Source organism: Dioscorea cayenensis, chromosome 16, assembly GCF_009730915.1.
Source record: "Dioscorea cayenensis subsp. rotundata cultivar TDr96_F1 chromosome 16, TDr96_F1_v2_PseudoChromosome.rev07_lg8_w22 25.fasta, whole genome shotgun sequence".
Classification (NCBI taxonomy): Eukaryota; Viridiplantae; Streptophyta; class Magnoliopsida; order Dioscoreales; family Dioscoreaceae; genus Dioscorea; species Dioscorea cayenensis.
In genome coordinates, this window is record NC_052486.1 from 20,900,465 (window position 1) to 20,923,783 (window position 23,319).

At 32.4% G+C, this 23,319-nt stretch overlaps 2 protein-coding genes and 1 non-coding gene across 5 annotated transcripts; 2 read left to right on the top strand and 1 right to left on the bottom strand.

Moving 5' to 3' along the window:
• The first annotated feature begins 12,512 nt into the window (after nucleotides 1-12,512).
• On the top strand, nucleotides 12,513-13,584 carry LOC120278864 (peroxisomal membrane protein 11-4). Its single transcript, XM_039285608.1, has one exon. The coding sequence runs from the start codon at nucleotides 12,781-12,783 to the stop codon at nucleotides 13,456-13,458; it is 678 nt and encodes a 225-aa protein (XP_039141542.1). The 5' UTR covers nucleotides 12,513-12,780; the 3' UTR covers nucleotides 13,459-13,584.
• On the bottom strand, nucleotides 13,528-15,751 carry LOC120278863 (phosphatidylinositol/phosphatidylcholine transfer protein SFH11-like). 3 transcript variants are annotated; one of them, XM_039285604.1, is made up of 12 exons: nucleotides 15,714-15,751; nucleotides 15,398-15,619; nucleotides 15,208-15,307; nucleotides 14,875-15,141; nucleotides 14,708-14,785; nucleotides 14,533-14,634; nucleotides 14,389-14,438; nucleotides 14,205-14,313; nucleotides 14,048-14,125; nucleotides 13,930-13,962; nucleotides 13,801-13,857; nucleotides 13,528-13,660 (listed from the first exon to the last, which is right to left on the bottom strand). In XM_039285604.1, the coding sequence occupies exons 2-12, from the start codon at nucleotides 15,607-15,609 to the stop codon at nucleotides 13,562-13,564; spliced, it is 1,185 nt and encodes a 394-aa protein (XP_039141538.1). In that variant the 5' UTR covers nucleotides 15,610-15,619; nucleotides 15,714-15,751; the 3' UTR covers nucleotides 13,528-13,561. The 3 variants fall into 3 exon arrangements, with proteins under 3 accessions (XP_039141538.1, XP_039141540.1, XP_039141541.1); XM_039285607.1 differs by lacking the exon at nucleotides 13,528-13,660 and having other exon boundaries at nucleotides 13,813-13,857; nucleotides 14,056-14,125; XM_039285606.1 differs by lacking the exon at nucleotides 13,528-13,660 and having other exon boundaries at nucleotides 13,790-13,962; nucleotides 14,056-14,125.
• Nucleotides 15,752-16,766: 1,015 nt separating this feature from the next.
• TRNAS-AGA lies at nucleotides 16,767-16,848 on the top strand. Its single transcript has one exon. It is a non-coding gene; the product is annotated as a tRNA-Ser (tRNA).
• The last annotated feature ends 6,471 nt before the right edge of the window (nucleotides 16,849-23,319 follow it).

Consider the following 23,319-nt stretch of genomic DNA (forward strand, 5'->3'; position numbering starts at 1 on the left):
CACATTACAGAAAAAATTCAGAAATTGAATTCATATTTCAACAAAGGCTCAGATCTTGCCCCTCTATTCTTTCGCATGGATAAACATGAATCAAGGGCTGCAACTAAAGTAGCCACGCCACCCAATCTCTATTCTCTTTTATAGGGAAAATCATCATAGCCACAAAAATGATAAGAGTAATGCTATATAGAGCAAAGCAACCACACGAACCAGCCACATCGACAGTAATAAAATATCAAGCAATACAATCAAAACAGAGGCTCAGATTCAACAATAATGATTTTCTCCCATTCTTCCCTCGCCCTCTACAACAATAATAGTAGCGGTTGCCTACTAGGCCATCCAAGCTACTATACCATCGTCGTAGAGAGAAAAGGGCAGGAGAGAAATTTTTAGGGCATCATTGCCTCTGTACCTGGTTTCAAGGCGAGCCGGGCTTTTTTCCCAAGAATTTCAGAGAACCAGCCACGCGATGTAGGAGAGAGGGAAATGGCACCGGGAGCAGCGTCGGGAGAGGGCTGGAGCGAGGGTGCTGGACTGGTTCATGTGGCTGTCGGGGACTCGTGCCGCAAGAGAGAGAAATCCGGCAGGAGAGAGGGCAACCGGCGGCCGGGAGAGCGATGCGGGAGAGAGGAAAATCGGCTTCCGGGAGAGCGATGCAGGAGAGAGGGACATCGGCTTCTGGGAGAGCGACGGCTTCCGGGAGAGCGATGCGGGAGAGAGGGACATCGGCTTCCGGGAGAGCGACGGCTTCCGAGAGAGCGATGCGGGAGAGAGGGACATCGGCGGCCTGGGTTTGGGGTTGCAGGAGAGAATAAAGATGATAGAATGATAGAGAGAAGGGAGAGGAGGGGAAGCGGCGGCGGCACAAACATAACCCTAACCCTATTTCCTTTTTCATGATTATTTAAAAATAAAAATAAAATTATCTCACCCACGTGAAGCAGCCACGTCACCAGCCACATCATTCGTGTGGCTGGTTCGTGTGGTTGCTTCGCGTTATATAGCATTACTCATTTTATATATGAATGATTATCACTTCTTTTATTTGGTGATATCATTTGGTTGTGGTTTTATTTTATAGTTGGTTATTTAATAATGTTAAACATTGTTTATTATATCAGTATAATCACCACTCCAATAGGTAGCTGGTATTTTATCAAATGTGAATCCTACCATGATATAATTGCTAGAGGTAATTTGGGGGAAAACATTAGAATTAAGTATTTTAATTACATAATGAAAGATTGATTAAAAACCACTACCTAATACAATGAATTATTACTCGAATGGTGAATATACAAACCCAAAATTAAATTCCTATATTAGTAGAACTGTTGTGGAAATGTGCAAATACTACTGAACACTGCAACAATATATGGATGGATCCAGGATTTTTGATTAGTGGGGGCAATGTTTACCATATATATTTTTATTTTTCAATTTTAATAGGGGCAAATGGTTAAAAAAAATGTAACTATATAAACAATATAAAATTTATGAGCATAGTGGACATTTCAAATTTTAGTGGAGGCAGCTACCATATAGATCGTCTTTGCAATATTGTACATTCAATTGGGTCTAATTTGTGAATGAATGTTACATAGCAAGAGGAATTTATTAATTCAATTTAACTCATAGAAAATTTTTTGAGGCGTGTATGTGATAAAACTCTAATTACCTGAAATGATCCGTTTAAAATTAATAAATCCTTAAAAATTAATAAGCCATTATAATTAATGTACTACTATACATGTTTATTTATTGATAAATCATTTATGGGTGACGTTTGTTGTCTTTATAAAAAAAAAAAAAAATTTAAAAAAAGTTTGATTATAGTGCAATGAAGATGGCATGAATTAATTTAGCAAGGGGAAGTTATTGACTTGTTTGGTCTATTTCCACCAAATTTGGTTGCTTGTGGCAACCAATTAATTAAATATATAAATATAGGTGCGAAACATAATTGAGTATTCAATCGTAAGCACATAGACATTTTGATTATTGCTTTTAATTGGGTTCATTCACTAAAATGGTTCACACATGCATATGATTGATCTAGTTTTTTTATAATTAAAAAAATGCTATATCCTCTATATTTATAATAAATTTAAAAAATAAGGTTGATATATATTTTCCATACATTGAGATATTCCTGTATACACTCATGTTATTTACTTTGTAAAAACAAATAAAAAAATAAACTCAATAAACTTTTCTCTTAAAAAAATATCAATATAAAAAACAACAAATATAAAACCACACATCAAATAGAAACCCCATATATATGTATGAGGATGAGGTCTAGTCTTCTAAACACATCTGTAGATTAAAAATTTATTCTAGACACATCTATAGATTAAAAATTTACGAATGTCTAAAAGCATTCAACCCACACGTTTTCTCTTGTTTTTTCAAATATGTGGACATTCTTGTTGCAATTAATATTTATTATATATATAAAATATTAAAATCACACCACCTGCAAACCATCCAATTCAAATAATAATAATAATAATAATAATAATAATAATAATAAGCAAACCATTAATTGACATCCACTGTTACTAATCAAATCAAAAACAAAGAGCGCCGTAGATTTGACTCTCATAATCCACTTAAGCAAACCATTAATTGACATCCACTGTTACTAATCAAATCAAAAACAAAGAGTGCCGTAGATTCGACTCTCATAATCCACTTGAACTCCATACAATCAATCATCTGTCCATTGATGGCCACATCTCCTACCAACATTATTAGGCTTATGTCATTAGAGTCATCATCAGGAGGCACAGACAAGGGTATGTTTTGAAAGATTTAAATTTATGTAATTAAGTGACAAAAGATGATATAATACAAGAACTATATACGTAGGAAAAAGGCAAGGATATATAATGCAGAAAAACCAAAGAAGCTAGCTAGGGTTCATCAATTAATGTTTTGTTTGTCTTAATCACTAAGTAATTTTTCTTGAGTGCTGAATCCTGTTACTAGATGGTGAATGCTGCTTGACTTAAAAAGGCTATGTTTTGTCATGGATTCTCTTAAACTAATGGGGGATAACAAAGACTAATTGTGGCTTGTAGCTAGACATGAAGAAGGGCTTTTCAAGATAAACGACCTTTCAAAGCTTGATAGAAATACATGTTTTAGTGCCAACGACCTTCGGGTCTATTGGTATATAGGTCGCCGATAGAGCTCTCACCGAGTGGTGAGAGTTCGATTCTCGGCTGAGGGCACATTTCTGGGAGTTGTGAATAGTGGTTGTGTACGGGTGGTTCCAGCGCCCACGTGAGCGCGGCCCCGTCCCCACTTATTCCACCGAGGCTTGTGCACGCCCCTGGGGTCTCTAGTGGGTTCGCCCCGCTCTTCTTCCTCAAAAAAAAATACATGTTTTAGCAATTATTAATGTAATAGAAAAGTAATAATGTGATTAACTTTCATGCAAAAGTCAAAAGTTCGACTCTGTTTTAAAGCTTGAGAATTTGAGGTGTGTTTGTCGTAACTTGTTCATATTGCCAAAGTTTTATAAGGCAATTCATTGTAATCATGATATATGTACATATAAATGCATCATCAACACCGTCACATGTCCATTAATCAATAAATAACAATTTTATTATTATTATTTTATTTTTTATTTTTATTTTTTTACTTGTTTGCTAGAGAAAATGTGGTGATCTCCTCAATTTTTTTCTTGCTTGTTTGCTTGTTGGAGAAACCATAGTGATCTCCTTAATTTCTTTTCTTCCTTAGTTTCTTCTTCCTCTCTTCTTATGGTTTCTTCTATGGTTTTTCTTTCTTTCTAAAAGGACAAAGGGTTACACAATCACGAAGGATTTGAACCGATAAGATATAATTAATGTTTGTTTTTCTTATCTTATTTTTATTTTTATTTTTTTATAAATATGGACAAATCACAAATCTTCAATTTTTGAATCGGGAGGGATTCATATCCTCAATTATTGACTTTGGAGGAGAATGAAATCACTCTCCAATTGTATAGGTGGTAGATTTATGATGGTTCAGACATCTCTCTTTTGCTTTTATATATATATATATATATATATATATATATATATATATATATATATATATATATATTAAATTCATTTTTTCTGATTTTTAAAAAATAACAATTTTTAAACAACAATCTTTTTATTTGTATATATAAAATATTTAATAAAAACATTTTTTTTTTTTGGGATAAATTGTATCATGTTCATTTATCCAACTAATAGTGACAACTCCTACGGTGTATAAACTGAATGATGAGTACAAAAACAAATCAAAGTTTTTTACTTCAATAGCTAAATATCAAAACAAATGAAAACTTTGATTTATCTCTGAAACAATAATGAGACCTAAATTACAGTATAGGAAATATTTAAACCTCAGTTATCTCTAATAGACAAATTAGTTTTTTTTAAAAAAAAACAAAGCAAACAACAACTATTTATTAGAACAAACTGAAAGTATACAAACTAGAGAATAAAAATACAACACACGACCAAAACAAGCAACCTAAAAACAACAGCTAAACATAGGCACAACAACTAGAAATTAAAGCCAGCTTCATCAACAACCTTCATGAGCCATCTTGGCTTTTCTAAACCTTTGTGAAACAAGGATGTGGGAACTGAATTAATTCCATGAAAAGCAATAGATCCAGCCAGACAATTCCAATTCCGCGAAATATGCGTGATAGTGTAGTTTCTCAAAGGCAAATGCAGCTGTCGAAGATCAGTGATTGCACCATGAGCCAGCCAATCAGTCATACAAGGTCAACCATCCAACACCTTTGTGATGTCTGAGGAGCTGGTAAAAATCCCAGAAATGTTAAAGTTTTCCATCTGAGCACAATGCAATGCTATATTCAAAGCTTTAACTTCAGCATCCAAGTTTGAGAAATGCAACACTTGGCAACAACCTGCAAGAACAATATTAAAATTAGCATCCACGAATATAAAACCAGCTCAACCAATATCTGTGTCATTAGAGCCATCAAAACCAATTGATGCAACATAAACACAATAAGTTCCAGGAGTTGGTCTGTTCATAATGTAAAACCGTCTACCCATCTGTGCCAAAGGCAGAGATCTATATTCCTTAACATGCTCCAAAACTTCATAAGTAATCTAAGTAAAATTGGGGCGTTGATTCCTGAAAATTTGATTGCACCGAGCTTTCCAAATAAGCCATATATTAGCAACAATTATGGAGGCTTTAAAAATAAAGGAGTTAGAGTACTATAACTCAAGCCAATTACCAGATGAAATAAGGTTTGTGAACATCAAGGAATAGCCAGAAAGATTAGCAATTCTGTTCTAAAGTAACTAAGTCATAGAACAAAAATAAAATATGTGCTCAGCCGATTCATTTTCTAACCCACAAAATACACATGGAGCAACTGGACCCAGGTTAATAGCATTGAGATAATCATAAGTTTTGATTCTGCCATGAAGCAGAAGCCAAACAAAAAATTTAGCTCTGGGAGAAGCATGAATCCTCCAAAGATTTCTCCATACAATCCAATGGTCAGTCTGAGAATGTGTGCTACTGAAATAAGAATACACAGTAGCAGTAATATGATTTTTTCTAGTCCAAGGAAACCAGACCCAAAGGTTAGGAGCCTGAGGATAAATATTTCCATGACTGATGATAGGAGAATCAAAGTTATGCCCAAAAATATCAGACAGATCATTAAAGCACTAGTTACCATTGTGAATGCAGACATTCAGATTAAAGTTTTCAAAATCAAGGTCCATATTAAAAAAAAGTTGGCTTAAACGCAATCAAGATTTCAAAAAACCAAGGATCATAAAGAAAGAAAACAGTCACAAGATTCACAGATTGCATCCATAAACTGGATCTGATTTCAATTGCAACCTTGCAAAGACCCCTATAAAACAAAGAAACATTGGCAAGGATATTGGAATGCCAAAGGTTCAACATTCCATATTTAGAAATTAAAATATCCACCCCAGAAAATTTGCTTGCAATTCAAATAGTTCATAGCATTTTTGGCCATCAAAGAAATTTTGGCTAAACGAAGATTCCTAATTCTAACGCCTCCATCAGCTTTATCAAGTATAGTATCATGCCAATTAACTAGAGGGATGCCACTACCATTGTCACAGTTAGTCCAAAGGATTTCCCTAGCACATCTAGAAATCTTATCAAGGATACTATCAAGAATAGGATAAACTGAAAGATAATAGACTGGCAAAGCCATAAGAATGCTATTAATTAAAATAACTTACCCAGGCTTAGACAGCATTGATCTCTGCCAACCACCTGTAACCCTATTCACTTTATCCAACATGGGCTGAAAACAAGCCATCGCCAAACCTCTTGTAAGAAATGAGAATACCCAAATAAACAAAATGATAAGTGCAAATGGAAATGTTCAAAATAGCCTGAATACTATTGGCAACCCTTTTATTAAACCAATGAGGAACAAATAAGTTGGATTTTAAAAGATTTGGAGTCTAACCAGTCAAAGAGGTATAAATATCGAAACACATCTTAACATTTCTGTCAGCTCTCCGGGTGGCATGGGTAACAATGATTAAATCATCAGCATACATAAGATGATTGAAATCATTCCTCAAAAAAAGACACCAACCTGGAATTAAGTTTAGATTGCGAGCATAATTAAGAATGTGGGATAAATTTTGGGAAACAAGAATAAAAGATAAGGAGAAAGGGGTTCTCCTTGTCTAACACCTCTAGAAGGCGTAATCAATCGAGAAGGTTTACCATTAATCAGAAAAGAAAAGGAGACAAAGTCAAGGCAACCTCTAATCCAAGAAATCCAAATGTTAGGAAAACCCATACGGGGTAAAGTGACAAGAATAAAATCCCATCTCAAGGTATCATAAGCCTTCTCAATATCCACATTGATCACCATCCTAGGGGGTTAGAGCGATCATGATTCATAGGTTTCAAACCACTCTTGGATAGTAATAATATTATCCAAAGGAGTTTGACCAGCTATAAAACCACATTGCTCCTTACTAACCAAGGAATCCAAAATAGGTTTCAAACGATTATCCAAAATTTTGGTAACAATCTTGTAACAAACATTACAAAGCAAAATAGGCCGAAAATCATAACCATTCCTAGGGTGCTCTTTCTTCGGAATTAAGGTCACAAAAGTTTTACCCTAAGCTAGAGCATAGAAGCAGTCAACATAAAGTGATTAATAGTAGCAAATAAATCATCTCCTAAATCATCCCAAAAAAACTTGTAAAATTCTGCATTGAAACCATCTGGTCCAGAGCTTTTACCATCAGCAAGGGAATTGAGGGTAGAGAAAATTTCATCTTTAGTAATATCTCTCGTAAGATAGTCACAATCAACTGGTTCATGCCAAAGATTGGAGTAAAAGTTAATAAAGGAATCCTCAATATGATCATGGTCTACCAACAAAAGCCCATCATCATTCTCTAAACAATAAATCCGATTAGAATGGCCATGAACTCTAGCAGTATTATGAAAAACCTAATGTTTCTATCCCCATCATGAGCCCACATCATCTTGGCTCTTTAAGCCCATCTAATTGAATTTTGTCTAAGATAAGCATTGTACTTATTCTAAAGAGTCCTATACTCAACATAATCTTCATCAGAAAGGAGCTGGTTCATATCATCAGTTTCAAGAGCTTGGATTTGAAGTTCAGTTTTCTTAATAGCCGAATCAAGAGCACTTAAACCAGATTTTTTTCACAAGTAAAACAAAGTTTTTAATGCCAGCCAACATATGAGCAAAATTATGCATAGGAGATGAATGCGCCCTAAAGACGAGCATTTCAAACAACAGAGAGGTACTCCACATGTTTAAACCAAAAATTTTCAAACAGAAAAATCTTACAAAAAAAAAAAACAAGTACTGTTAGACATATTTAAAAGTAAGTTGGAATGATCAGAGGAAATTTTAGGCAAATGAGTAAGTTTATAATTATTAAAGAGAGTGGTCCAATATAAGTTGATCAAGCATCAGTCCAAACGAACCAACCGCCGAGCTTGCCCACTTTAACCATTGCACCAGGAAAATATATTACCGATGAAATCAATATCTAATAAAGCATTCTCAGTGATGAAATCTGAAAAAAGAAGAGCCGTAATTGCTAGCATAATAACGAAAAGGCCCACCCTTTTGCTCATTAGGGGAAGTGATCGAATTAAAGTCACCCACAATTAACCAAGGAATATTAATGCTAAACATACAAGATAATTCTTCCAAAGAAGTCTTTGGATAGCCATACAATGACCATTGTAGACTACTGAAATTACCCAGTGCTTTTGCATAGCCGAAGTGATGACTTGGTGTAAGGCTAATTTTGATCTGACAATTGGAGTAACAAAACCAATTTCCTTAAGCCGTAAACAAATAATCCCACCTGAGTATCCTTCTGCTTCAATAGCAGCATGGTTCCACTTTACAAAAAACCTACTTCAAAAATGATTAAGTCTAGCATTATCAGCTCTCGATTCAACTAAGCACATTAATTGAAGTATATGGTCTTGCATAAGTCTCCAGGTTCGATTTCAAGTATCCAAGCCAGTGACACCCCTGCAATTCTAGCACACTATATTAATTGAGTTCATGATAAATATAATAAAAAGCATAGAACCAAAGAAAGAAATAAATAAGGAAAGTAAACAATCGGTCATGATAAACTGCTAGTTAACTCCCGCCAGTACTAATATCCAGTTTGCATTTTTTGTGGGTCGCAGAGGTTAAAGCCTGATTCCTGCGAGCTAGAGCCTCCTTCCTCAATCCATACTGAAATTGTCCTAAAGTGCCTCTGATTCCTCCATCCCTTCCATTTCTTCTTCCGAATCAGTAGAGTTGGAATCACCACTATTTTTTGCATCCGAAGCCAAGGCCACAATCACTCTATTCATTGTGTCTTGGTGCTCTCCATCAACATCACTAGCCTAAAGGCCGGGGGATGGAGAGGACCTCGAAATAGGTTTGGAGCTAGTTGTACCAATGGGCTTCGGGTAAGGGGCCGACCTGACATGATGGCTTCTTCTCCTAGAAGAGAAGAGATTAGACGGGCGCCTAGAATACTCCGGCCTAGCTTCAAGAGCCGTTGAAAGAGTGATGTCTTTCTCCTGACCGTTAGATTGGAGTGAATCTGAAGAAACATTATCACAAGGCCTATCAGTTCCCATCAAGACATCAAGGGTAGGTGAAAGGCCACCATGTTCCACAGGAGACTGAGAAGACACAGTATGGGGATTTGGCGCATACATGCCGACCCCTATGGAATCCTCCACCATGTGCCGAGTGAACACCTCCTCTAATCTCCACGTGGAGATCATGCCCTAAACCATCCTCTAACTGTACTTTGGAATCCTTCGAGGTCACATGCACATCACGTGATAGGCCACCACGCGCACCACCACATCCATGGCAACGTCCTCGCCGGTGGGCCACCACCATCTAGGAGCCAAACTCAAGATCCTCTACAATTTCTTCCACCACATGCTGTTCAGAAGGTTGATGTTCAACTTCCATGGTCATCGTTTGTCTACCTTCCCCTAGAGTGCCACAGCCTCTGATACCGGCTTGGCCGAAATCCAGACTAGGTATCAGAGAGGGCACCACCTTGAGGAGCATCACGGCGACAACCACAAGAAGCATCACCATATCCCACTAAACTGCATCTATAGCAAAATTGGTAGCTTATCATACAAAACCCATGTTTTGAAACCCCGGTTGACCCGGCCGGTTCAACCCGGTTGAACTGGACCAGGTCAAGAAACCGGGTGAGGTCGGGGTACAGTGTTGACCTGGTTGAGTACCCTGTGAACCAGCTGACCCAGCCCGGTCAAACCGGGTCAACCCAATTATATTATTATATGTTTAAAACTAAAACTTTAAATAATAAATATGTAAGTACAGGAAGGTATGTATAAAATTTGCTTCAAAATCAAAACTCAATGCCTGATGCCTGAGTTTTATTATTTTTAGATTGTATTGTGAAACTTAAAAGCTTGTATTGTATTATTTTTTTTATTTATTATTATGCTGTATTTTGTTTAAATTTATATTTAGGGTATTAAATTAATATTTATAAATTATAAGAAAAACTATTTATTTGTAGAACTTTTCCATTGTTATTTTTAAAAATTTTTATTACCTTATAATAATTATTTTTTATATTTATATATAATTAAATTTATAAAAACATATATTATATTTATGACCGGGCCAACCCGGTTCGACTTCGGTTCAACCATTGACCCATGACCCGGAAGCTTTTCTAGGTCATACCGCTGGGTCGGGTTTCAAAACATTATACAAAATAATAACAAACACCCTCTTGTCTTCATCTTCAAGCCAAAACCCCCGTCCTAAGGGCTTGGATAAATCAATCTCAAGACAAATTCTTGAAAAGTGAGTTCTAGACAAAGTCTATGTGTGCTCATCAACTTTGACCAGCCTCCCTAAGCTTTAAGTGATGGTCTCAAACGAATCACCATCCCAATAATCAACTTGTAAGTTGTGAAGCTGAACCCAAACCGCTGCTCAGGCGAGCTTGGTGTGGGCAGACTCAAAGCACGGATGCCATGGAAATAGTTGCAGAGTGATACCACCAACCGTCCATGGACCACCAAAGAGCACCTTTTGCATGATCTCATGAGATTCACATTTTATAAGGCCTTCTCCAACTCATAACCCCAAATTTTCATCCCAAATCCCAAATTTGATTCTGCTACAATAAATTATACTCAAACCACAAACCCCAAATCTTACCCCGAAAAAGAATATTCTTTTACACATCTCATTTGTATTATTATTATTATTACTATTCAACTACAAAATAATTGAAATTAATTATTTTCAACAATAATTTAATTAAATATTATTTACAATGTAATATATTACTAATAAAAATTATTTAAAATATTCTTTAATTTATGATTTAATTTATTTAGAAATTTAATTATAAATTTTTAATTAGTTTGATAAATAATTTATAAATACACCATTGATTACAATTTAATTAAAAATTTTATTATTAAATAATTAATTGCACATAAAATTTATAATTATATTAAAGTATTACTTATAATTATAATAAAATATAACTTATAATTAAAGTATTAATTTGATAAATTAATAAATTATAATTTTTATTAGTTACAATAATAAAAATAAAAAATATTGAATAAAAAATTATAAAATAAATGGGACCTCAAATTTGGGGTCACAATAGTTGGACTTCAAATTTGGAATAGAAAAAGGGGTGGGTTGGAGCCAACCATGACCCCAAATTTGAGATTTGGGGTCATGATTAGAGATGGCTTAAAGAAATAATCATCGGGCATGCAGGAAATCCGAGTTCATCCTAGAGCTTGCCATAGCCCCAAAAGAGTAGTTTTCACATATTCAAAGAAAGGCTGGTGTCTTACCAAACAGTTTCCCATATAACGCAAATTGGAAGCAACGCTTAGCTCAGATCTTGCATTCCTCATCAACATGAAACGGAAATCAGTAGAGAAGAGAAGAAGTAAAGAAAGGTGCTCCCAGTGTTAATAGACAAATTAAGTTAGTCTCCTAAGATATCCTTTAGACCATGCAATGCATGCCTTTTGGCATCAATAACTAGTCTATCCACACCATTAATGTTTTAGCTTGTCTTCCATAAAACTTAAAATCCACAACTCAATAGAAAGAAGAGTTTTTCCTTTGCATCTGCAGATTACCCAATTCTTATCAAATTGCAAGTCTTGAACCTCTCTTGTAAGACCAGTAGTTCTTGAAACTAGCTTCCAAACTTCTTTAAAATAAATAAAGGAAAAGAAGATATAGCTTTTTTGATTCCATATTTTGATTACAAAGCAAGCACTTGTCAAAGTCAAATAATTAAAGAATATTTACAAATATGAAATTTGAACCAAACCAACCTATCCAGTCAATTTTTAACTTTTCTATGTCTCATCTCTTGATAGACAAAAGCAAACCTTATATTTGTTCCCCAATATTCTCCAAGAACCATTTGATTATGTTTCTTAGATTTAAACGCATCTTGAAGTTGCAGCTAAATTTTTGCAAAACTACAATCTGCATAATAGTTTGACCCCTTCAAAATATAAGCTTCAATCCATGCCATCCAAATAGAGCCAAATTTCACATAAATTGTCTGAAGATTTCTAAGAATGCAACACTTATCATAGAGACAAACTCTTTGAATCCCAAACCTCCTTCCTTCTTAATTAGGATGGCATATAAAATCCCAACTCACTTTTGCACCTTTTCTAAATCCATTACAACCCTTGCAAAAGAAACTAGTCCATGTTCTAATAAGTTTATTCACCACTGGTTGAGGCAAAATGAAGTTTTGACACCAAAAGTTCTTTACATATGCTGAAAATTACAGTTTGGATCAATTGCAAGCATCCTGTATAAGATAAATGCTTTGCAGATCACCTTGAGATGCTCTGAGCATTTAAGTTGTAACTCACCAAATTCATAAAATAGCTGCAATAGATTTTTTGACTCTGTCATGTCATGCCGTCAAAAATCAAGTAAATCATGTAAATCTACGACAGATTTTGAAAAACATTTTATTTTACAAAGTAAATGCAAGTAAAATTCACTTGGACGTCATGAACCACCACGTCCAAAATCCAAATGCTATCCAAATCTTCCCCTTGCATTTTCTAGTGGTGCATATTAAACCATCATCTCCTTCTTCTCCTCCACCACCACCACCACCACCATTTCCCTCCACCACCACCTCTTCCTTCCTCCTCCATGACCACCGACACTGTCGACAAGCTCGTCATCTTCCTCGCCAAGCGAGATGGCATCGACAAACTAGTCAAGACCTTCCAATACATCTCCAAACTCATCCATTTCCACACACAATCCTCCCACCCTTCCCTTGCCAACCGTTTCAAACAATGGGAGCTCTCTTCCGGCCTAAGCCGAAAGGCTTTCCGCACCGGCCGCTTCCTCACAGGCTTCAACACTCTCCGCCGAAGCCCCACCGTTCATATGCACCCTTTCGGTATACTCTCCATTCTCTCCAATGCCGGAGAAATGGTCTACTTCTTCTTTGATCACTTTCTTTGGCTTGCTAGAGTTGGCGTCCTCGACGCCTCCCTCGCTCGACGTATGAGCTTCATCTCTGCCTTCGGCGAATCATTTGGGTACATATTCTTCATCATTATTGACTTCATTATCATCAAACAAGGATTAAAAGAAGAGAAGAGGTTGAAATCAATGGAGATAGTGAACATGGAGATGGTTAAGAAGATTAGAGCTGATAGAGTGATGAGGTTAATGGCCATTGCTGCTAATCTTGCTGATCTTGTGATTGCTCTTGCAGACATTGAACCAAATCCTTTTTGTAACCATGCAGTAACTCTTGGAATTAGTGGTCTTGTTTCTGCATGGGCTGGTTGGTATCGTAATTGGCCTTCTAATTAATCAATTAATCAATCAATGTTTTGATGATATGAAGCTCATCAATACTGTATTTTGAGTTTTGAGTACATGAAAAGAAAGAATGTAATACAAAGGTAATTAATGTTTAATCACTTGGAGACTTGTTCACAGATATAGTCAGTCTCTTTAGTTGTTCTATGTGTGATTCAATCTCTTCTTGTTTTGATTTAAGATCTTGCAATATCTGTCAGAATCAAAGCCGAAGAGATCTGTTTAGTATATATTCATAATTATTGTTTTCCATATTTTTATTTTCTTTCTTTGAGTTTTTCGTATTCTTGATATGTATAGTTAAAAAAGAGAAGAACAAAGAGAGGGTTTTACTGTTTTGCTGTCGTCTAAACAACGCTCCAAAGCCGAAACTTCTTCCAACATTATCTTCTGCAGAAAAGGTGATATCTTTATTACTAAGTTGATTTATTTCTGAATTTCATGAAGATCAAAATTTCTTACACTGATTGAGTTTAATTCTTCATCAGTGAATTCCTGTTAAAAAAAAATACATATGTTAATCCAGAGAAAGAAAATAATAAAATGAAAATTGATTGGAATGAAGCATGTTTATTATAACCTGAAGACCTGAACATTCTCCAATACTTAGTCCATTTGATGATGATTCATCTCTATACTCTCCATTTCTTTCTACATTCTGAAATCAAAAAACAATTTAATCTTGGTATTAGAAAAAAAAAAATTGCAAGCGTTTTTGAAAGATATAATTAATTAACCTTCAAAATTTCACTGATTTCTGGGTTAGTCCATGGTCCTTTATCTTTCATCAAACAACCTCCAATTTCAGAACAAGTGCATGTCCCTCCCAAAAATTCCGGCAAATTACTGCAGTAATCATCTAAATCAGTTTATAAAAATACGAATTTCGTTTACCCATATGTCGGTTTTTTACATTCATACCTTGGATCAACAGCTTCAAAGAGTTTATTCTGAAACTTATTTCCTAACACCTGCTTATAAACTATTTCAATTCGGTTAAAGAACTAAAGACACAACCCACAAACTTGGACAAAAAATAAAAATACAACAGACAAGAAACTACACATGAATTTTCGATAATGTTCGCGCATCGAGAAACGCCTTAAGCATTTTCCATAAAACCACAAAGCTTGATCCAGCATTCACAATGAATAGCTGATTCAGAGTCTGCAGAACAATATAATTAATTACAACTTAAAACCTAAATAAATTCACCAAATCAATGACTAATCGCACTTACATCTGGATAGTAATTGCTGTCGATTTTCTGAATTCCTGTGAATAACTCTCTTGCAGGCTTTGAAAAACTATTAAGTCCCTGTTTTAACCAAAGAAATCTCTTTCAATATTACTTCATCAAATACTACTGATCATTAAGTAATTTAGTGATTAGTAATTAGTAATTACCACTCCCTTGACATCAAGAATGGTAGTTGAGGAAGCAATGTGTTTTTTAGCAGCAAGTGAACAAGCAGGAAATCTCAAGTTCAATGTCTTCTCTTGCTGAGAAATGTGATACTTTATATAGTCATCGATAGAATTTTCGTTTAGTAACGCCATTAATTCGACCATTCCTGTTCTTTCTATGTACACCGGTCTTCCATTTCGATCGACTCCATGAAATCCATGTGGATAATACTTCTTAACCTTCTCATACTCATTAAGTTTGAAGTCCTACAAACATATTTATTCCGTTGCATTATTAGTAATAAACAAACATGAAATAGGCAAAGAAATCACCTTTGCAATTGCATCGACACCGAATTCTTTGCGCCATTTGAGCATACTAAGTAATGCTTCCTTAGCTTTCACTATATCAAAACCTCGCATTCTCAAGAAACTGGCAAACAAAAATGCATATTTTTATATGGTATCAGAGCTATTGATTTTTCCGCGTATGATAAAAATACAAACAGAGTGATATATATACCGAAGGAGAGTGTGGTAGTCGTCGAACTTGTCAGGAAGTTGGGCACCGGATGAAAGAAGTAAGTCTCTTAAGGACTGAACGAATTGCTCGTCTTTCGGATTATGAGTTCCTTCAAGGATAGTTTTGATAGTGAAACTCCTTCGAATTGTTTTTAATGCTTCTTGGATTGATCTAAAACTACTTGTTGAGAGTGAAGATCTCTTCAGTTCCATTTAGAGTGAACTTCAACAAAGAACAATTAGCATGAAAACATTATTGGTATTCAAATGAATGGAGAGTTGATTATAACTTATAAGAATGTGATAAAGAAGAGTACCTGGATAAGAGAAAGAGAAGAAGGATTGGGTGGGAGATGAAATAAAAGGAACCAATGAAACAAAATGGTTGGGTGTATTATGCTTTAAAGGTTGAGTTTGATCAGTGTTCTTTTCTTTGGTTGGTTTGTTTCCAAGTCTCTTGTTCTAAGAGTGATTCTGATTCTTTTCTTTAGATCTTTCTCATTATGTGACTTTGGCCTTCCTTTTATATATATAAACATACATACTTAAAGAGGAACAATGGAGGAGAGGCAAAAGATTTACTATTACGCTAGAGAAAAAAAATGATTTTTTGCATTATACCCCTGAAGATCATAATTGTGTGACCACTGGTATATTAACCAGATAGCAGGAAGTTTATTTCCTGTATGGATTGTTAAAAATTTGACTCTCAATCCCTAGTTAGCCCAGTCATGGTCATTTGCTGTGAGTGGATGGAGCATTGTTTGTAGTACTGTAGCAGTATACGCTGTTCTCAGACCCGTATATCGTTTATGGTATCATTTCAAATGAATTCAATGGGTCTAATATGGGAGATATTGTGTCTTTCTCTTATATAGTTGCATGGTAGGAAAAATTTATAAAGTTCGTTTAGATTTTGAAAACTTTTTGAGCGTAGACATGACAGGATTTTTATCGACTGATGTAACACTTAATCGGATTATTACCATAACTAATAAGCCAGCGTATCTATATGACTATATATCGCTTGATAACCCCTAATGAGACCGTGCTTATCACCTTTATAAAAAAAAAAAACTCTTTTTTAAAACATAATTGAGTATTTAACGGGTGTATAAGTGATTATAGCTTACCACATTGTCAAATAAAATAAAATAAAACAAAATAACTGTATGTACATTAAAAAATAACACACATATATATATATATATACATATTTAAATTTATAGGTTTAGAAAGTACTAATATTCCGTATATGCCTCTAAATTTAAAAAAATAATTACGATTTGCGGTATATGTATGGAAATATTTTATTTTTCAATAATTTAATTAATATAGTTTTTATGTTTAATATTCCCAAGATATATAAGGTGGGCGTGCCGGAGTGGTTATCGGGCATGACTAGAAATCATGTGGGCTTTGCCCGCGCAGGTTCGAATCCTGCCGCTCACGTCACTTTCAAATTTCATTTTTTATTTCCAAATATATATATATATAACTTCAAAATTATAATAAAAATTAATAAAAAAATTTAAAGTTGATGATGTAGTCAACGGTCACATTATTAAAAATTTAATTTGTATTTTCTGTGTCATACATCGTGTGGTGGTGGAATTTGTATTTTTTTTTATGATCTTAATGGTCCATGATTAGACGTGCTTAATCACTTTTTAAAGCTCATCTTATCCTCTCAGCGGTTGGACGGTTTTTGCCCCTTTCAAAGTCTCAACTTCCTCCTCTGGATAATTATCCATCCTAATTTAGATCCAACGATCGAGATCAGATCGGGATACATTGTAAACAGCTAAAATTATGTCAAATATCATGATTTTTTATTTTTACGAAGACGAGTTATCTCACACAAAAAAAAAACAAATATCATGTGAGTTAGTCCAATAATAATCACTGTGTAGTGTGATAGGGAGATTTTGAGTTTGAGCCTACCGATTCGCGTCATGCAGTCACTTATGAAAGTTACGTATGAAATCGCCCGAAAGTGTGATGGGGAGATTTTGAGTTTAGCTCTCGATTCGCGTCTGAGTCACTATGAAAGTTCGTATGAAAATCCCTCAAAAATGTATGGTTGGTTTATCTCTAAAATAGTCATTCAAACCACCGTAATTAGTATATTTTTCATACATGTATATATTTTGATTAATTTGATATTTATCATAAAAAAATAAATAAATATTAAATTACATCAATTATAATAATTTAATGATTTTTAAAAATTTACTACTATCATAAGATAAAATATAGAATAATAATAGTTGTCATATACGCTTAAAATAATACTCACGACAGTAAATTTCTTTTTAAGGATCCAGTGAATAGTGAGTAAAATAGTGTATGTTATCTATAGTATTACATGGTATTATTATAGTATGTACCAAAGATAATTTTTTTTCATATTATATAATATAGTGCATTTTAGAAAAAGAATATCAATTTTGCACAAAATATCTAGTGATTGTACCCTGTCCACTCAACACGTGCATCAATTTTACATCAAATATATTAATTAATAATTTGTTTAAAAAAAAACAGCTTTTTCTGCCCAGAGTGGCCCTCAACACAAAGTGCCAAAAAGCAAAGGAAACTCACCGGAAGCTTCACTTATGGACCCCCTCCTTACAAAATATTCTGTCTGGCTACCAAACCTTGAACATTTAAATTTTATAACTATAATAATAATTTAAAATATATATTATTTGAATTAATGTTAATCAAGCAAAAATTAAAAAACCTTAAAAAAAAATTCAAATAATTATATTTATTAATTTTAATAAATTAGCTACACCAACAATATCCTAGCGGTTAAGACACTCACTCCACTAGGAGATTGTAGGAAATTGTGAGGATTTAATTCTCTTCCAATCAAATCAGTAATACATTAAACATAAATAAATATTATTAATAATTTATTAAAAACTAATATATAATTATTCTTACTAAAATTGCATGCATGGACAAATATGTTGAAGGGTCACATGAGCTCAATTATCACCACAAACAAAACAAAACAAAAAAACAAAATCACCCTCACAGAGAAGATAGCTAGCTAGCACAGGACAATGGCATTACACATGTTAATAATGGTGAGCAAGCTCAAGCTTCTTACAAGCATCAATGGCCATGGCCAACACCTCCTCTCAACCTTCCTCTTCCCTTTCATCATTAAATTCACTTATTCGGCCTCCGTCAGCTTTTTACCCATCTCCTTCTCCGATGTGATTTTTGGTGCAAGGGTTTTCTTTTTCCGGCTAAATCTTATTGTCTTCGAAAACTCGGCTTTATCGAATCGTTATCGGAGATGGCAAAGAGTTGCAAGACTTGTTCATGAGCGAGTTGGTGGCCCTCCCTCCGGCGATGACTCTTCCATGCATGCTATTTCAATGCTAGCTCTTTAATTAGTATGTATGTAAATGATTTTTTTTTTTTTAATATTTATCAGTATTTTTAGAGTTGTGAATCTTTATTTATAGATGTCTATATATGTTTGTGTTTTTCATGTGATAGATTGTTATCGCATTTTTTAGCATAAAAATGAGATTTATTAGCTAATGGAATATTGTTGAAAATTAATATCATGTAGTTATAAAATAAGTAAAAACAAGCATAAAACTTTATACTAAATATCCTATTCAATCATATATATATGATTTTTTTTTTTTACCTTATATATGAGTATCAAAAAATAATAATATATAAACAGATAGAGCCAAAGATAAAATAAAAGGTGGCACTTAATTAGTAGGGGTGGTGGTGGTGGTGGTGGAGGGGCAAGCCAAAGAGTTTAAACATACAAGATGTCATATACATGTGTCATTGTGCTATATTAATAAAAATAATTAGTGGAAGTCTAATTCAACTAAATCTGTACTCTTGAGATCTAGTGAAATTCACACTTGGTTTCCAATACATGCATGTTTATTATATAGTTTATTAGTTTTAGATTAAGTAAATTTTTTTTAACGGACGAGACAAGCATATATATATATATATAGTTAAGAGCCATGCACATAGCTAAGAATTAATTATTTATTAATGTATCTTTATTTGGTAATACAAAGATTGAGTTACAAGCAAGTCTATTCCCATACTAAGGCATTCTTTTAATATTATTTTAATCATGGACAATAAAAGACTCATTAAGTGTGTCTTATACAGTACCGTTAAATAAAAACCTTTTATTTAAATCCTAAAAAAAATCAAGGGGTTTAATTATCTTTTAAAAAAAAAATAATGAAGCTTTGGTGGGTGCTTGCTTTTTATTCACATATGCTCTTTCTTAAAGTACTTTTTAAAAAAAAAAATATATTGCTGATGTAACTTGTGAATCTTTTTTTTTTTTTTACTTTTTTGGATTAAAGAAATATCTATCTCATTTAGCAAAGTAAGCTCTTGATTTTACATTAAAAGAAAAAAAGTTGTAATGATAATATGTGGTTTGCATTGACAATGGCTCCCTACTTGGAAGCCACTTTAAAGAAGCTTGAAACTTTGGATAAGTATCACAATAATATATATATATATATATATAATGTATTAAAGAATTATTTTTGATGTCTCGCCCTCATGCACTTCACAATAAAGATTTAAATAAGAACCAAGTAAAGAATAAAGATAATGCCACAAGATAAACCAAAAGAATGGCGTAAGGATGAAGTGTGTATTTGTGCATATATTAACACATTAATTTTTTTTTAAAAAAATAATTATAAATCTCTGAAAATTTTGAAATATTTCAAACCCAACGTTTGACATTTGAATTTTTGCAAACAGTCTTTTCTGATAGCTTATTTTTCAGGCCCACTCCATCAGTTTAATATTTACTTCCGGTTTAATATATATATATTTCGTTTGACATTGCGTGTTTACGTGTAACCACATAAGTTTTCACTTATATATTTTTTTATTTAATATTTATTTTTAATGTTTAATATCTGATTTTCGATTTAATATTATGTGTTCCTACTTAGAAAGTTGAGAGACATTTCCTTCAAAATCAGTTACCTTTTATGCCAAAAAAGCTGAAAAGTAAACTGTCGGGAAAAAAAGACTCTTTGAGAATATCTAAATTTGGCTTGACAATCAGTGAATAACTGAAACTTAAAATGACTTCGGGGGCATTTATAGCCGGTGCTTCGAATAACTTTTGATATTTTAATTTTTATTAAAGCATGAAAAATTCAATATTTTCTCTGTTTATAAAATTTTTTACTGTGTATTTAATTTGATACATAACAAACATTCTTAAAAACAAATTTTATCATCTTTTTACAAACAAAATTAATTATTTTATTTGCTATTGAAGGTACTCATTGAAATAGATCAGATGATCAATTTTCTTAATTAAGAAGATATCTATTATGTCACATCTTAACGTAATTAAGAGGTTAAATCTTAGTGAGCAAAAGTGTTTAAAATCATATATGTCTAATAACTTTTTCTTTGTTGGGCAACATGTTTTAATTTTAAAATTCATATTATCTTTTTTATCTAATTATTTCACATGTAGTGTCACTTTATTTACTTCAATAGTTACTAGCAAGCATTATAAAAAACAAGTTTGATCATTCATTAGAATCTATTGTTTTTATATTTATTATTCACGTCTACAATCTTGATAAATAAATAGAATTTATCCTAAATTATTAATATAGAAAATCATTGGCATACAAACTTATAAAACAACATAATTTTTATGGTGTGCGATAATATAAATATATTATTAGTTTAAAATTATAATTTTCTAAAATAATTTTTGTGTATTGCAAGTGAAATTTCTAAAATCTTGTGTATTTCTAAACATGTTATTAACTTAAAATTATAATATTATCTGAAATCTTGATTTTTATCCATCCCTAGTTAACGATATATTTTTTAAAGAAAGAATCTAAATTAGGAGAAAAATATCCATTTCCATAAAATGTTAATTAACAATCCTTTCCTTGTAAAAGAATTATTAATATTTTAAAATTTTCTTGATTTATCATTTTTATATATAGTTAATTTTTATAAAAAAAAAAGATAAATTTTTTATTTTGTAAGGGTTTTTTCAATTCCCCACTTTTGAATCATACTTTTTAATCAAATCAATAATAGATTTAAATTTAATCTCACATTAATTAATATACGGTTTTGAAAACATTGTAAAAAACACTCGATGATGAGCATTTAAGAAAATAAATTAATAACTATAAAAAATTATACTTACTGCTATTTATATAAAATTATGTTAGATATTTTTGAATTTCTTAAAATTATATTTGATTATTGAGAAGAAAAAAAAAATCAACAATGGTACAACAAGATTCAAACTCACGACCATCACTCTTATAACACAACTACTTACCCAACCAAACCACAAGTTATCATTTGATATTCTTCTTTTACTAAGACATATAAACAAGAAATTACCTACATCTTATTCACTCTTAATCCCAGAATAGCTGATTTATGAAATATAACATGGAGATTGCCTATAAGTAGTTATAGGCTCACAATCAATCTAATTTTTATTTATTTATTTATTTATTTATTTATTTATTACATTTAATTATTTTAAAAATTATATTTAATAATTATATATTTTTTAAAATAATAAAATCCAGCGACCTAACCCTTGAGCCGGTGGGTTCTAGCTTTACCAAGGTCAACCAAACTCGCCATCTTAGGCCCGACAATCCGGCACGTAACCCATCTAACTAATAACATATATATATATATATATATATATATATATATATATATATATATATATATATATATATATATATAATGTTCTCATAAATATTAGCTGTTACTTTGGGTTAATTTTTTTTATAAATCACTGAACTTTGGTCAAATATCATTTTGATTATTGAATTTTGATTTACTTTGAAATGCTCACTAAAGTTACTAATCATTTCATTGATAGGTCACCCGATGGATTAGCACCTTCATTAGCTGATGTGGAGGTTGGGAATATCCCAGTCAACGCACAGGTAGAGGCCTCCACATCAGCTAATGAAGGTGTTAATCCATCGGATGACCTACCGATGAAATGATTAGTAACTTTAGTGAGCATTTCAAAACAAATCAAAATTCAATAATCAAATAATATTTGACCAAAATTTAGTGATTTACCAAAAAAAAAAATTAACTATTACTTTGTCATGTCATAAATTTTGATAAAAAAAATGCATAACAAATTAACCGTTACTTTGTCATGCATTTTTTTTATCAAAATTTATGATAATTTTTTAACTGATAAATTTTTTGAAGAGTTTGCAATTTAAGAATTATCAATATATATAAACAAAATAATTTCATTCAACAACTGGCTTTTGGTTGTAAAAAGTATTGGTATAAGAATTTTATTACTTAAGTTTGAAACCGACTAGACAAAATAATAATAACAGGTCTTAAATTATGGTTGTAGGCTTGCAACCCAGATTGTGTGGACATTGAATTCCCATGTTTACACTATGGATGCCAATTGTTTTAAAAAATAAAAAATAAAAATCACATAAAAAACAAAAATAGAAAACTAACCCAACAATATTATATATAATTATATATACAGTATACATTTATAAAAACAAAAAAATTTAAAAGCAAAAATAATAATTATATAAATTGTATATATTAAAAATACAATAGATATATACTATATATATCATATGCCACTTAAAAAGCCCTTTAAAAAAGCAAAACAAATGCCAATTGTATTTATATTATTATACACAAATAAACACTCCAATATATATATATATATATATCGTTTAAGAAATACTAAGGAATTTACAAATACATATAATATAATATAACAATGAATTATATTATAACTGGTTGATAATGTTTTATCATATATATTAAATAATATATATAACAATTATATTATTATATGATATTTATAGTTTATGTATTATTCATACT

Excerpts from the sequence above, each read along its gene's own strand:
- LOC120278864 (XM_039285608.1), top strand. The coding sequence starts at position 12,781 with ATGACCACCGACACTGTCGACAAGCTCGTCATCTTCCTCGCCAAGCGA.
- LOC120278863 (XM_039285604.1), bottom strand. The coding sequence starts at position 15,609 with ATGGAACTGAAGAGATCTTCACTCTCAACAAGTAGTTTTAGATCAATC. Across the intron at positions 14,635-14,707 it reads ACAGCAATTACTATCCAGAT|ACTCTGAATCAGCTATTCAT; the intron begins GTAAGTGCGATT and ends ATTGTTCTGCAG. Across the intron at positions 13,858-13,929 it reads AAGAATTAAACTCAATCAGT|AAGATAATGTTGGAAGAAGT; the intron begins GTAAGAAATTTT and ends CCTTTTCTGCAG.